Below are 14,922 nucleotides of genomic sequence, written 5' to 3'. Positions count from 1 at the left end.
TTGACTCCACAACAATCCCACAATCTACAGAGCCGAGAAAATCCACCACACTTTCGTATCCCTCCTAGTTTTTTAAAGGACCTTTACCTTCATTTCCCGTCCTTGAAGAAACATTTCAAAACACCCCTATGATCTACTACAATCTAAGAAATGAACTCTGTTGTTAGTCTCCCTGCAAAACCTGTCAAACTCTTGAAGTGATTCAACAGTAGAGACTCTTGTCGGGCACAGTGGCACGAACCCAGAACTGCATCCGGGCCGATTAGAACAGAATGTAAATGACCTTCGCTACTCTTTCATCACAAAGCACTTCTTCTGCTTATCCATGGCACCCTGCCCCTCCCTGGCTCTCTCTCTCTTTCTCTCTCTCCCACCTCTGTCATCTCAGAGAAGAAGGGGGGAAAGTCATTAGACACAAATGGAGAGGAGAGAGTTAGTGGTTGCTATAGCCATGGAAGTCAGGGCAGAGCTCGGAACCACTGAGAGATAGTGAGCGGACGGCATTGGGGAATATCTGCCCAGGGAATACAATATATGTTCAGCTCATTAAGTTGGATAAACAAATTGGCTTACTATAGGAGATGCTGAGACTCATGGACATCATCAGGAAGACTTTGGAAAGTAGGTGTTTTGAATTCTTGGTATGACCATCTTGAAACTTGCAATGTTTTATCTTTTAACACTGGTGATGATAACTTTTAGTCAACAGCACAGCCTTTTTGACATGAAAGGATATAATTTAACATCCTGATCCTGTAATTACTGCGCCATCCTGCTTATGCATTATTACAATGATGTACTACATTGTTGCAAATTTGTTTTGTTTTGGTTTATTACCAAGATCAATAAATCCAAAGGGGCGGTGGAGGAACGTTAATGGGACACCATGAAATCCACTTGAATGCGGCAACAGCCAGCTCGAGTACAATCCTTGCCTGGCACCAAATTGATGTGGAGGACCTGTGGTGTATCAGAGATACTGAGAAAGATGGGCAACGCCATGCGAGGTGTCATCGCCTTCATCCCCTCAGAGCGCTGTCAACGCTTCTTAGTGGGGGACCTGAAGGAGATGCCACTGGATCGGACCCTGGACCTGAGCAGCCATCAACTTCGTCGGCTGCCTGTCGTAGCCTGTGTCTTCGATGAGCTGGTGAAGCTCTACCTGAGTGACAACAACCTCAGCAGTTTACCGGCTGAACTGCAGGGCCTGAAGAAGCTGCAGCTCCTGGCCCTCGACTTTAACTGCTTTGAGGAGCTACCTGCAGCTGTTTGCAGATTGCCCCAGCTCAACATCCTTTACCTGGGTAACAACAGGCTTTATCGCCTCCCCAGAGAACTGAGAGAGCTCAAGGAACTTAGCACTCTGTGGCTGGAGACTAATTGCTTCACTGTTTTCCCAGAGGTGATTTGTGAGCTCCCAAATCTCAAGACCCTGCACCTCGGTTATAACCAAATACAGAGTTTACCAAAAGAATTGCAACGACTGGAAGAGCTGCGAAGTATCTGGCTTGCTGGGAACCAGCTGGCAGAGTTTCCACCAGTGCTGCTGGAAATGCACTTTCTGGCCGTCATCGACGTGGATCGGAACAAAATACGCCGTTTCCCCGGCCTCTCTTACATGCAGGGGTTGAAACTTGTCATCTACGACCACAACCCCTGTGTCAACGCCCCAGTGGTGGGCGAGGGAGTCAGAAGAGTCGGGCGGTGGGCTGACAGCCCAGATGATGATCAGGAAGATGACTTGTCAAAAGCCGTGAGTGAGACCACAGCAGAGGTTGTGGAAATAGACGCTGAGGAGCAGCACAATATCTAAGGTTAAGGAACAAAGTGACCTTCAGCTGTGGAGAGACCTGACGGGCAGGCCTTGCACTTGAGTGGCGTCCTGGAGCACTTAAAGCAGAGTGGCGTGTTGTACGTCAGGTTGATGGTATGTTGTCCATATATGGCATAGTCCCCGTGTGAAAGGAGAAATTGGAATTCTGAAATCAAAAACGTGTAATCTCTTTAGTTCCTGACACTGAATAAATGAATTAGTTGTTATTTTTGATGGTCTCAAAATTTTTAAATATTTCTTCATACGTGCCAGACATATTTCTTGGTAACTTTACAGAATTTTGCAGGTATTACAATGTCTGTGTATTAGCAGGTTTGTATTTCTATTTGATAAATGTTGTGCTTGCAGGACAGAAATACACAGTGACGTTGGTAATTTTCTATAAAACTGACTATGCAGTTGCTGCTGTGCCATCATCTAAGAATTGGTTCATTGTCAGTTGACTCAAAACATAACCATGATGATGCCATTTCCGTTCCCTTTGTGTCACTGTATGTGAGTTCTTTCTCACTGCAGAGAATTAGAAAAAAAGTAATTCCAGCAGAGTCTGTGATAATATCTGTACCTGCCGGGGCTAAAAACAGTTAGGTTTTTATTACAAGTGATGGATGGTTTAAGTCAATTAGTGCACTCCTTATCCAGACCAATGCATAATTAATCGGATAGATTGGGGCTGTGGCTTTGAATAAAGACTGCTAATGGACCTTAATATCATCGCCATAAGGTTCTGGTTTGAAAGAGATCATATGCACAACCTTGCAATTCACCAATGTACCAGGAAAATCATCTGTAAACAAGAATGTATGCAGTTCTACACAATAGGATTTTTGGGCATTATGAATACATTTAAGTAAAATGTGAGAAAAGAGATGAAAGAGGGCTGCATACGAGCTTTTTTCTGGAAACTTCTGTATTTCCAGCTTACATTCAACTTCTCATTAAACACAGCAACTACTCGGTTGTTTAGGTAATTCTATAGAGGTTCAGTGAATGTATGTTGATTTTTTTTTTTTTCTTGAAATATGCTGTATATTTAGTGTCAAAGATGTTCTTACTATTCGGTTATGCTGCCTCTTCGCACACCTAAATCCATCTTCTTCAACATCAACAGTGAGTTGTGAGGATGTTTTTGGGGGATTTGAGGTTCTATGGCATCATAACCAGAATAGAAGAAGGACTTTTGCAAACAAACCAGGACCATGTAGTTTGATCTGTTTTGAAAGTGAGCACAAACACAACATGCCTATAATCTGCACATTCAAGCTCCCTAATGATCTTGATATACAAATACATATTATGTTTAATACAAGCTTTTTAATGCCATTGTGTTGCTGTCAGAACCTTTTCTTTCATGTTGTTCAAACCCTTCAACTTTGTACATTTTCTCACTCACTGCACACAAATATGAGAGAATGTGTATTTTTCTTGTCACTTTCTTGTCACTTTGCACGTGTTTGTCTTTCCATTGGTGAAGTGTCCAATTCAAAATTCACTGTTTGCAGTACAAAAAGCTTTTGGCAGCAGAGGGCAGATTAATGAAAAAACTTAAGAACCCTGTTGTTATAGATGTATATTTAAGATGTTCAGTGTCATTAATCTCCAATCATTTTTTACAATATTTGTCAAAATATTTTGGTTTAAACCCATTTTTCAAGATTTTTTATAATAATATAAACATTGAAATAAAAGTCCGTCACATTTTAGTGCGTAAAAACAGTAGTAACATAATGTAAAATGAACACATGGTGTTTAGAAAAACAAATCTGTATTTACAACAATGATCATTTTGAGGTAATAGAGGTGTTTATCAGCAGAAAATATTGTGAGAGTAGCAAATTAGTAAGAGGTGCATGTTTTTGAACGTTTTAATCAGCCTTCTTCAACACTGGAGATAGCAGGTTTGTGCATATTAAAATGCATGTTATTTTCATGCATTTCAGCAAAGGTTTTTGCACGCGAGTTCTCAGATTTGGGTCTCAAAATATCATAAAGTATGCAAAAAAAACAACAACACATAAAAGGACGAAAAACATTTCTCTACGGACAGAATTGTTGTTAGAGCTGTTTTATTATGCGACACGGACATTTAAAGAAATAAAGTGCACTGCTGCATTTTCATTGAATTTGTTCAATGCATAAATAACACCAATTCATGTATCTTCAGAAGATCCAAGATGACAAGAGTGCATCACATTTAACAATATCTTTGGTTAGAAGTGCTATATAAATACAGCTTGCACAGTCCCTTACATAAACTTACTTAAACCCAAAGTGCCCCAGAAGTGTATGTAAAAACATAGAGGCTGAGTAATACACTCACAATTCCTGGATTACCTTCAATTCAGCTGCTTTACCACGCAGCACTAATTTCAAAGTAGTAACTTCACTCATCATTCTTATACTGTATGCTCATTAATGTTCAAAAATACATATTTCACACTTATTAATAAACATATATTACTTAAAAGACCCATCTAAAATGTACTGTGCTTGGCTGTAATGAAAACAAAATCAATACTATTTTTCCAACATCAAATTTCAGAGTGCAAACTGCACTTTAACAGATACAAAACACAAAGATCGAATGGAATGGACCCGTAAAAAGTGTTGAAGCTTTAACTAAATGTGCCACAGCAGTGAAGTCACCTGTTACACTTACAAAAACACCTATTTGCATGATGAAGAGAAAATTATAAATGCAACAAATTGCTTAAATGCTTCAGACTGGAACAATTAAAAAAAAAAATTATAGGAAAACAAAAGACTCTTTTTTTGGGGAAGAAAATTTCCAAAACAAATTGCTCTGAAAGAGCTTCTGAGAAAAAGTGTCACGGGGAGTTACAATTCAGTTTCAGTAGCGTGGTATCTACATTAAAAAAAAAAAAAAAAAAAAAAAAAAAAAAAAAAAAAGCCTCCAGTTTAATGGTATTTGAACTGGTGATGAAGAGATTCACTGTCTCCGTTTTTTCATATGGGAAGATTGTGAAAGCCTCATTTATTGAGGATTGGCCGTGATGTGAGGAAATACCAATTTGCAGAAATCAGAGCAGTAAAACACAAGCAGGTTCAGCTGACCTAAAGGGGTGTGTTAAATTGTTGGCACACATCCGATGACGGCCAATACTGTTGCCAGAGCTGAAATGCCGCACCTCCTGAAGTGGGCACCCGCAAAACTCTAATGGCGCAAACACAAGACTTGTAACAGCGCTGAGATGGGCAGAAAGAAATGAGCAGAGGTCACAGATTCAAGTACGGTAAAAGTGTTATCAAGACAAGACAATAAGCTCTAGTGTGCCAGCTAAAACACAGGTAATATATTCTGAACTGAAACTGTAGATTTGCTTTAATCTATCAATATCTGCCAAATCACATTCAAGCAGCTGAGGAGTGATAAGACATTATGAGGCATATGAGCATAAACTACAGATACTGTAACTGTGTGAGGGGGTTCACAGGCTCATCCAAGGTCCAGGTCTCTGCCGCAGCGCTGTCTCTCCGGGTTGAAGTGGCTGGCATCCTTTCGCCACGTCTGAGCCGTCTTTCTCCTCAGGCCCCTCAGAGTCATGGGACTCCTCTTTCTTGGTATCAGGCACATCATCCCCGGCGGCATCTGGGATCACAGAGTCGTTCTTTGACGGTGGCTCTGCTGCGGCGTCATTTCCCTGGAGATCAGATGCCTCATTCGCAGGACCAATTACTTGAGGAGCGTAAAGCTCTTTCTGAGAGTTTTCCTTCTCCATGCGCTTTCGAGCCTCGTCTTTCCTCTGCTGCATGCGGGTGTTGTCTCCAATCATGACCCTGACTCTCACTTGATCTGGGGGCCAGATGCCACCCCATACAAACTGCAGGTAGCTGAACAGCACAATGACACTGAGGAAGGCAAAGTTGGTGGCCACTCCGATCACAGCCGACGTCAGGGGAAAGTTGTACAGAACATATCGTATACCAGTGAAGTAAGCATGGATACGTAGCTGAGAGGAGTAGATCTGCACACGTTTGGAATGGATCTCAATGACCGCACCGACAGTGGGTTCATAAGCATTCGTCTTGTAGTCTGAGAAGAGCTCCACGTCGATGAGCTGCTTCTGCTCAGCCATCCCAGTCAGGAGGAAAGGGGAGAACAGCAAAGTACTCAGGGTCTGCAGGAGGCTGGAGCGGTAATGCAGCATCGTAGATCGTCCCACTGAGGACACAGTCTTCCCGCCCTTGGTAAAACAAGACATCTTGACCATGAACATACCCAGCTGTTCATTCACAGGCGACTCCGGCATCTCCAACTCCAAGGACACTCTGTAAGGTTGCCCATTAGCCATCACCTGATCTCTCTCGTTCTTCATGAAGGAGATGTTGGCTGTGGGGAAGGAGCAGAATGCTGACTCGGAGGCGTCGCAATCAGCGGTGTGGTAGAAGTAAACAGGGGTGGAGAAGCTCACAGTGGGCATGTAGGAGTAATAGAAGCTTCCATAGAGAAAGATGGCCACCCAGAGAAGCAGAACCAGCACGCAGAGAAGGATGCCAGCCTGAAATAATGTCCGTCGGGCTTTGAGGAGAGTAACAGCCGCTACATCGTGCAGCCAATGCAGAGCTGGTCCCATCACTCCCCTCATCGTGTCTGATCCCATCGGAGCTGCTCTGGTCCTGGTGTGGGCAGTCTCCCCTCCGTCGAGTCCTGTAGACGGCTGACTCTGCCGCGGCTCCTTATATTCGTGCATCGGTGGGTGTCTCTCCTCCAGAACTGTACAAAATCGCTTATCTTCACCTCCCCATGTCGGATCTTGTTTAACGAGCTATACACACTCGCAGTCCGAGCTGATAAAAGCTAGTCGCTCCTACTTTGCTCCATAAAGCCAAAAATAGTTTTGATAAACATTAAAAAAAAAATATATATATATATATATCCCGTGTCACTGAACGTTGAGCGTTGTTGTTGTTTGTTTTTTGTTGTTGTTTTTTTTTTTTTTTTTTTCATCTGACGTGCTCGGAGGCTGTTCAAAGTCGTTCAGCAAGTTAGCCTGCGTTTCAACACAAACATGACCCCGTGACCCGGAAGTTGATTCCTTCTTTTTTTTTCTTCTTCTTTTTTTTCTGCAACAACAAACGACGACGCCGGAAGAAGAAAACAGACCCCCCCCTCCCCCCTCCTCCCACCACACCACCACCACCACCCCACCCCACCTCCACCCCCACCCTTTTTTTTTTATTAGACAGACCGATGGGGAAGAAAACTCGCCTCACCGGAGGAGCGGTCGGCCGGAGAACGATTCTACAGCTTTCACCTCCCGGGAGCCGCGGCGGAAATGCCGGAGAGAGGGAAGAAGCGCCCTCAGGATCCGACGGTACGTTTCCCAACGTGCTAGCGCCGGGCTAGCCGAATGCTAAATGCTCGAGGTGTAAAAAGAACGGGCCCCACCTGTTAAAACAAAAACAATTAACGCGGACTGTATTTAGCCAGCGGCTGAGTTAGAGAACAATTGTCGCCGGGAGAGATCTAACCGATACCTCTTGAGCCCACTAAAAAAAAAACAACAACAACTTTTTATCAACCGATTTTAAGGGATCGGAGCAGTTAGCTATGTGATAGCGTGCTAGGCTAGCGGTTAGCGAGTTAATAGTTGTTGGCGAACGTTTACGAGTTTTGCCTTCAAGGAACAGGTAAAGGCTCGTGGCAAATGACATGTGAAGTCATCGTAAAACGTAACCAACCCTTGTAATAATAATAATAATAATAACTGGCTTCGTCCACGTGAGAACAGAAGGTGAACAACGTAATCGAATAGCTTAGTTTGTGGCTGTTAGCTCGTGACGTCACCGGCTGGGTTAGTCTGCTGTTAATAAAATGTTGAAGCTTAATTTAAACTCGTTTTTGTTGTTGTTGTTTTTTTTTGTTTTTTTTTGCAGATGAACAGGACGGTGACGGACATAAATTCGTGAGACTCCCAAACATGAAGCCACCAACAGTCAAGGCCACAGGTGTGTGTGTGTGTGTGTGTGTGTGTGTGTGTGTGTGTGTGTGTGTGTGTGTTTCAACAATAAATTATTTCATTTTGATTGAACGACGGTGTTTTGCCTTTTACACGTAGAGGGTTTGTCCTTGCTTGGAGCCTATGAGGATAGTGATGATGAAGATGCGGGAGATTCTCACCGCTCGACTGCAAATTCCCAACACAACCAGTCAACCGACATCGACAGCACACTGGCTAATTTCATGGCTGTGAGTATCAAAAATAATACAATGACTCTGACCTGAAATTTATGATAGATATATTCATCACTTCATCACATTTATGTATGTATGTTCAGAACAGCGAGGAATGCGATGTTAATCCAGCTGTCTTGTGTGTGTGTGTGTAATCGAGGTGTTCAATGAATTGCTAAATATTTACCTTCATCAGGCTCAGATTTGTACGGGAGTGCCGGCTTCTGTTTCAGTTCTGTGTGATTGTAATGATGGAGCGTAGCTTGATTAGTGCAAAAAAACAAAACAAATGGAGAATAAACTTTGTTTGTCTATATTTCTCGTAGTACCAGAGGTTTCAGTCAGAGGACAGAACCTTATACAAAAACTTAAAATCTACAAAGCACCTTTTGAAGGAAGATTATTACAAATTACGCAGCAAAGTGCAGGCTTTGTTTTTTCTAAATATAATCTATAATCAATATTATACATGATTCTAACTTGGGCCACATTAGTCATTAATAATTCACATTCTTTATTTAAAGCGTAGTGCTTAGAAGACTGTGATTGATTCTTGTAACTGAAAATGTGGTTCATCTTGTATTTTTTTTTTTCCATCCCAGGAAATTGATGCAATCACAACTCAGCCAAGTTCAGATGATGCAACATCTCATCCCTCCGTTCCGAATGCCACCCCACCTAAACCTGGGGCTAACACTCAGCAGCCAGGTGCAGGTCAAGGAGGACAGAATCAACAAAGCACAGACTTTGAGTACAATACTCAGTACTCACTAGCTGGGGGTAACTATCTTTGCTGTACTAAGTATGAAGGGAATTTTGTTGTAATTAATTAACAAAAGCAATTTTCTATTAATAATAGCTCTCTTCGTAATATAAGAAAGCATTGTTTTGGGGTATTAGCTGCTGGAGTACTTGAAGAGACCAACCATTGATGGGTTACTTTCCAAAGGGACTACTTCAATATCGATGTCCACTTAGCAGAGTGTTGCTATCTTCGTGTTTTTATTAAAGATACTGACAAGGATTTCTTTTTCTTTTTTTTTCGGGGTTAGAAATAATGTGCACAAAATGACTGTCATTTGTTTGGAAATATCTCATCTATATGCCTTTTGTATTCCAGTGGGTGTCGAGATGGGAGACTGGCAGGAGGTATGGGATGAGAACTCTGGCTGCTATTACTACTGGAGCACTCTGACCAATGAGGTGTCCTGGGAGCTGCCACACTATCTCGCTGATCAGGTGCAACGCCTGGACCGGCAGCCCAACAGGTAGGAGAAACTATATGACCTGCTCTATTATGAGTATTATCACAAATTTGTGAGTAGAATCTTTATCTTCGAGATGTGATAAAAGCACTGTGCCATCATGAACTGAAGTATAAGTTTCAGTTCCTTGATTTTGTTTCTACCACAGAAATTCAGTTGTGAATGGTGTGTTTTGTATGTTTCTGTGCAGCTCTAGTGTCAATGGCAACAGCACAGCTGCAGGGTTTTACAAAGAGGAAAATACTGCTTCTGCTGCAGCCCCAGCATCAGTCAAAGAGACCAAAGTGAAGGTGAGTCTCATTTAAGTTCAGCTAAATGTAAATCAGTTTGCTTCCGTGTTCTTAAAGAAAAGAGCTACTTTGATTTTTAAATCAATCACTGTCTTATTTTTGTCTAAAAGGAGGTAATTGAGAGTGTTGTCGGCCTCACAAGTGAAGAGGAGGAGCGTCGGGGAGTGGCTGCATCTCTCCTGGGTCCTCTCATCCCCTCTGAAGTGAAAGAAGCAGAAGAAAAATGGAGAAAAAGACTCCTTAAAGGACTGGATGAGACTGAGAACAGTTTGGATTCTGATGGAGAAGGTGTTCGCCCGGTAGGATCGCCCTCTGTACCTGTTCTGGACTCCGACTCAGCCCCGACTGTCCAGAAAGATCTTAGCACCAAGAAGCAGTCAGGAGACAACTCGGATGCTGAGGAGGAGACGGAGGAGGACACAATGGAGCTGGAACTGGCTCTGGAGAGAAAAAAGGTGGGAATTTAAAGCTGTTCAGGGTGCAACTTTGGTAAAAGGCAGGAAATACTTGTCTGCTTGAAAAATGGTCTTTCAGTGCACGGCAGTGGTATTTTTGATGTCATCGTGACCGAGCTGTAACCAGACTCTTAACATCTGACTCCTAGGCTGAGCTCCGGGCGCTGGAGGAGGGTGATGTGAGTGCTGGGGGCTCCAGTCCTTGTTCTGAGACGAGCCAAGATACTTCTGGCACTCGTGGTGTCCTACCGAAGAAGAACCGGTGGAAGACTGCCTTCCCCAGTGCTGCCAGCCCCGACTCTAACAGCCGAGGCTCAGACCTCCCGGACACCACAGAGACAGGTGAGTTCTCATGTCAACACATTAACAATAATCCCATTTTTCATGTTCTTCCATACTGAAACGCCTCTGTTGTGTCTTGTAGCGCTTCCTAAAGTCTTAGAAAGTGTTGTGGAAGGAGAAGACAAGGAACCGGACAATTCTGAGGACAAAGCGGTTTCAAAGCCGCCCGTTAAAGAGGAGGTGGAGACGGCTGAGCTCAAAGTGGAAACACCTGAGCTCAAGGTAACAACAATGTTACAATTACGAACCATAATCACTGATGATCTATTTTAGGACGAGTTTTAATGCTGGAAAAATTTAGTTTCAGATTGGAGAACTGGCTAACACCCTAACCAGCAAGATGGAGTTCCTGGGGATCAACAAAAAGGCGATCTCAAACTTTCAGTTGCTTCTGCTACAAACTGAGGTGAGCGGATAATAGTTGAGTTTCTTAGCGACATTATCCAAGCTATCATTTGCAGCGATCCCAGTAGCGACTTATAAAATATTTAATACTTAATTTTGTTCCATATAATTTTTCACAGTCATGTGGTAGTACTTAATATTTAAAATTTTCATAATAATTAATCACAAGGTGTCATTCTGGAAACTTACTGTAATTACTCTTCCATGTTACTTGTCTATCCTGCAGCTCTTCTGGCTTTGTTATCTGTCTCTTTATCCTTTGACTGTCTGGCCTTTTATCTCACTGTTGTCTCTGACCCTCCACTCTCTCTTATTGCCCACCCTCCCCCCCACCCCTCTTCAGACAAGGATTGCTGACTGGAGGGAAGGTGCTCTGAATGGGGTCTATCTTCGCCGCAGGCTGCAGGAAGCCGCCGAGCACATAAAATATTACGAACTTAACGCCGCCCCTAAAGGCTGGTCCTGCCACTGGGACAGGTACGCGCTCCTTACCTTTCACATCTCTACACTCCCTCGCCCCCCAAAAACCTTACCGTGTGACTACACCCCCCTCAGTGCCGAGGTTGCAGACTTTGTAACATGACTTGGGGAGCAGCTATTACCAACCCAAGTGGATCAAAATGATTACCAGAAACAGACTCTTCAGGTTTCTGTGATGCAATCCTTGAACTTACTGATAAGGAAGCATCCACTCTGGGCCAGCCTGCTTCCTGTTAAATATACCTGCCACAGAGATGACTCCCTGACAATATAACAGACTCTTAAGCCGGGCAATTGTAAACTGGTTATGGGTCCAGTCAGTGGAGAAATTGGGAGGGGGTGTATGGTAGGAAGGTTGGTTGCGTGGGAGAGCTTTGCACTTTACAGGACTACAACCCCCAGAATGCAATGCAGACAGTGATGCCCGGGAAGCGACGAGTGTCACGCATCAAATAAAAGGTGAAGATGGAGCAATGACGGGAATCCAGCAGGTCAGACCAACTCTATTTCATATGTCTTCCTGTTTATTATTTTCTTCTTTCTGATGTAAAATGAGTTTACTGTGTGCTTGTTATTTTCTGACCTGTGGTTGTTGATGATGATGATGATGATGACGATGACGATGATGATGATGATGATGTTGATGATGGTGGTGGTGGTGCATCCTCCCCGGCGTCTTCCTGTGTCTGGGAGGGAATGGTTGTCTAAAACAGAACAATTGTGACAACCATGGTGTGAGCTGCCTAATACTACTTTCAGGACCTAAAGATGATTTGTTTTGCGTAATTTTTTCTTGAGACTAAGGTGGGTTCTCTATCCACATCCCTGACCACACTCTAATTGGGCTCCTGTTGAGGATGGCTAAAATTGCTGTCCATACCAACATTCCTACCCCTTACAGTGGCCATTATGTCCACTCTATTGCCCCACCGTCCCAGGGTATCATCCCACTCAGCAAGTCTCAAGGCCGGTGGTTGAGACTCTTGCCTTCTATCTCTGTTGTCCCACTCTTTAGAGAGCACAGGCGGTATTTCTATGTGAAGGACCGGACCGGTACCTCCCAGTGGGATTTTCCAACAGAGGAGGACAAGGAGGAGGACCTGAAAGGCAGCCAAGGCGCCCAGACACAGACTTCAAGCCAAGGGGATACCAAAGGATCATCTGTATCTGCTGCTGGGGCCCCAGGTCAGTCTATTAGTACGGCTGCACCCTAATTATTACACTCGATGTAAAGTCTGCCTGTTAAGTGTCTTCTCTAATGACTTTCGGAAAAATATGTATCGGTATTGCTTGAAGTGGATTTCCTGATGAATTTGTGCATGGATAAAGTCCAGTGAGTATTGCTATGATGTATTAAGTGCATTCTAATGTACCAACCTATGTTATTTCCCCCCCCCCCCCCAGGATCTTCTTTTGCTGCTGTTGCGCCACCACCACCTCCTCAGCCCACTGCGTCATCCGTCTGGTCCTCACCCCAACCGCCGCTTCCTGACAGCCCTCCTCCACCTTCAGAGTACCCCCCACCTCCCCCTCTCCCCCCAGGTTCCCCACCCCCTCCTCCTCCCCCTCCTGACAGCGATGGAGAGATCATGGAGGTGGAGATGGAGATGGATGATGACAATGACGAGGAGCCTCCAGCCCCTGGAACTGAGGAAGATGGCAGTGGGAGGCCTCCTTTACCCCCTGGCACTATTGGCATGAAGGTGTGCGACTAATTCTCTCCTTTAATTACTGCACTCTTATTAACCCTGTGCCTGGCAGAGCTACCTGTGTAAACTCAGAAAAGAGGAGCACGGCAGCATTTAACTTTTATTGTTTCTTGTCATTGTCGCAGATTGTTGATTGTCCGAGCCCCTTGGGGAGGGGTCAAAAACGTAAAGCCGGTCAGCTGAATAAAGCCATTACTATCGGCAGCAGTGCCATTCTGTACACCCAGCCAGCTGCCAGTGCGGGTAAGTAGACTACCAACCTCTGCAATAACAAAAATACTGCTGAATCCCACTGTGGATGTTCTTAGCTTACTGTTTTGTGTACTTTTCAAACTACACTCAATGCGTGACAAGAATAACAATGATTTATGTGTTAAGTGTAACTTGGATTATATTGTGACTATATTTTAAGACAAATTTAGACATAAATGGACACACTTTTAGCTACGTTACAATTTTTTACGGATAAAGGTGTCTCTATATCTGCAGCCCCTATGATCTCAGCAACTGCCTACTGGGGTGTGCCGGCTGTCGCTGCCCCATTGGTCCCTTGTGAACCTCCTGCCCCACCTCTCCCAGCCCCACCCCCTCAACCGCCACTGCCACCATCCCAGCCACCCATCGACCCTCCAGGAGCCAAGGCTCTTCCTATAGATAAGAATAAGAAAATAAAAAAGGACAAGGTTAGTATTGGAGTTCATGATTTATAGTGCATCAAGTGTCAAAGAAGCACAGTAGGTTTCATACCAGTAATTGTGAATCTTATGAATTGATTTTCTTTATGTGCAGCATTCTATTTAACTCAATACTTGGATGTCACATTCAGGAGAACATGCAGTTCAGTTTTTCCTTTTTTAAACACATCTTCTCTCGCTCTGCAGTCAAAGAAGAGTAAGACCAAAATGCCCTCTCTGGTGAAAAAGTGGCAGAGCATCCAGAAAGAGTTGGATGAGGAAGAGAAGAGCAGCTCCAGCGACGAAGACAGAGACCAGCTCAGCAAGAAGAATATCGAGGACTGGAAGCAACAGCAGTTTGTGACGTATGTTTCTAAAGAAATTTCAATTACTTTAAGATTTAAGGGGTTTAATTGAATTGAGCTGTACTGTTTTACTAGGCTCTCTCCTTGCTTCTACTGATGATGTTGTAACTTTTGCATTGTTTTTAATTCTGCAGAGGAAAAGCTTCAAAGAATGCCAATTTTGAGGCACTTCCCGATGATTGGCGGCAACGCCTGAAGAAACGGAAGACGATGAATAGCACGTAACATCTAGCCTGGGTCAAACATCACCCAGTCAGTGCTGTTAAATCCACTCCAACCATTACCATAAACTCAACCTTTCCCAGCTAATTGATCATTGGACTGTCTTCACCGCTTTCTTTGTTAATAATGGAGACATTTAGAAGCCCTTACATGGCAGGCCATTCACACAGAGGGGTTTGAATGTCCTTTTCTTGGTTTTTGTAGCCACGACTGTAAATGTGCCAAATGTCTTGAGTTAATCCATTTATCAGTATTTTGTCACCGTTTTGTACAGACCCCGTGTAGATGACCACCACAGTTTGTTTGGCTGGATTGTCTCTTTTATTGAGCATTTTTACAACTGTGTACATATAATGTATAATGGGATAAGCCATGTTTGTGGAAGGGGAAGGAAAGTAATTGAACTTGTACATTTTATAAAAAAAAAAGTTATTAAAAGGTTTTTCCAAAAGTTTTGTTTTTAATTGTCTTTTTTTTATATATATATATATATGCGCTCTTTATTATGCTTTACATGTTGTTGTTTTTCCGTAAGACCGTTTTGTTTGTTTTTTGTTTGTTTGTTTGTTTGTTTGTTTGCCGGCCGACCACCTCCATATTTTCACGGCAAATCATCAGTTTAATTAATTATTTCTCGCCCAGACGGCTGCTTCGATTATACAGCGTCTCCATGACAACCGCGTTG

General features: G+C 43.4%; 3 protein-coding genes across 3 annotated transcripts; 2 read left to right on the top strand and 1 right to left on the bottom strand.

The window, feature by feature from the left end:
• Nucleotides 1-444: 444 nt before the first annotated feature.
• lrrc10 (leucine rich repeat containing 10) lies at nucleotides 445-3,093 on the top strand. The gene is made up of 2 exons (XM_069162082.1): nucleotides 445-621; nucleotides 842-3,093. The coding sequence occupies exon 2, from the start codon at nucleotides 902-904 to the stop codon at nucleotides 1,811-1,813; it is 912 nt and encodes a 303-aa protein (XP_069018183.1). The 5' UTR covers nucleotides 445-621; nucleotides 842-901; the 3' UTR covers nucleotides 1,814-3,093.
• Nucleotides 3,094-3,883: 790 nt separating this feature from the next.
• LOC138205732 (seipin-like) lies at nucleotides 3,884-6,953 on the bottom strand. The gene has a single exon (XM_069161924.1). It carries the CDS (start codon nucleotides 6,544-6,546, stop codon nucleotides 5,284-5,286), a length of 1,263 nt encoding a protein of 420 aa, XP_069018025.1. The 5' UTR covers nucleotides 6,547-6,953; the 3' UTR covers nucleotides 3,884-5,283.
• Nucleotides 6,954-7,002: 49 nt separating this feature from the next.
• Nucleotides 7,003-14,688, top strand: fnbp4 (formin binding protein 4). The gene is made up of 17 exons (XM_069161923.1): nucleotides 7,003-7,170; nucleotides 7,733-7,804; nucleotides 7,915-8,045; nucleotides 8,633-8,810; nucleotides 9,151-9,298; nucleotides 9,486-9,585; nucleotides 9,696-10,040; nucleotides 10,190-10,382; nucleotides 10,465-10,604; nucleotides 10,684-10,788; nucleotides 11,131-11,264; nucleotides 12,283-12,452; nucleotides 12,672-12,970; nucleotides 13,102-13,219; nucleotides 13,466-13,659; nucleotides 13,858-14,015; nucleotides 14,150-14,688. The coding sequence occupies exons 1-17, from the start codon at nucleotides 7,047-7,049 to the stop codon at nucleotides 14,238-14,240; spliced, it is 2,700 nt and encodes an 899-aa protein (XP_069018024.1). The 5' UTR covers nucleotides 7,003-7,046; the 3' UTR covers nucleotides 14,241-14,688.
• Nucleotides 14,689-14,922: the final 234 nt, after the last annotated feature.

This window comes from Embiotoca jacksoni, unplaced genomic scaffold (genome assembly GCF_022577435.1).
Source record: "Embiotoca jacksoni isolate LCO1_2020_lvr unplaced genomic scaffold, fEmbJac1.0.p SCAF_3, whole genome shotgun sequence".
In the NCBI taxonomy this organism is placed as follows: domain Eukaryota; kingdom Metazoa; phylum Chordata; class Actinopteri; family Embiotocidae; genus Embiotoca; species Embiotoca jacksoni.
The sequence above is the reverse complement of the archived record's forward strand: the minus strand, read 5'-3'. Positions and strand labels throughout refer to the sequence as shown.

Bases quoted from the DNA above. Each gene is read 5' to 3' on its own strand.
- fnbp4 (XM_069161923.1), top strand. From the start codon at position 7,047: ATGGGGAAGAAAACTCGCCTCACCGGAGGAGCGGTCGGCCGGAGAACG. The intron at 7,171-7,732 runs GTACGTTTCCCA...TTTTTTTTGCAG, and splicing joins AGCGCCCTCAGGATCCGACG to ATGAACAGGACGGTGACGGA. The intron at 9,586-9,695 runs GTGAGTCTCATT...TTTGTCTAAAAG, and splicing joins TCAAAGAGACCAAAGTGAAG to GAGGTAATTGAGAGTGTTGT.
- lrrc10 (XM_069162082.1), top strand. From the start codon at position 902: ATGCGGCAACAGCCAGCTCGAGTACAATCCTTGCCTGGCACCAAATTG.
- LOC138205732 (XM_069161924.1), bottom strand. From the start codon at position 6,546: ATGCACGAATATAAGGAGCCGCGGCAGAGTCAGCCGTCTACAGGACTC.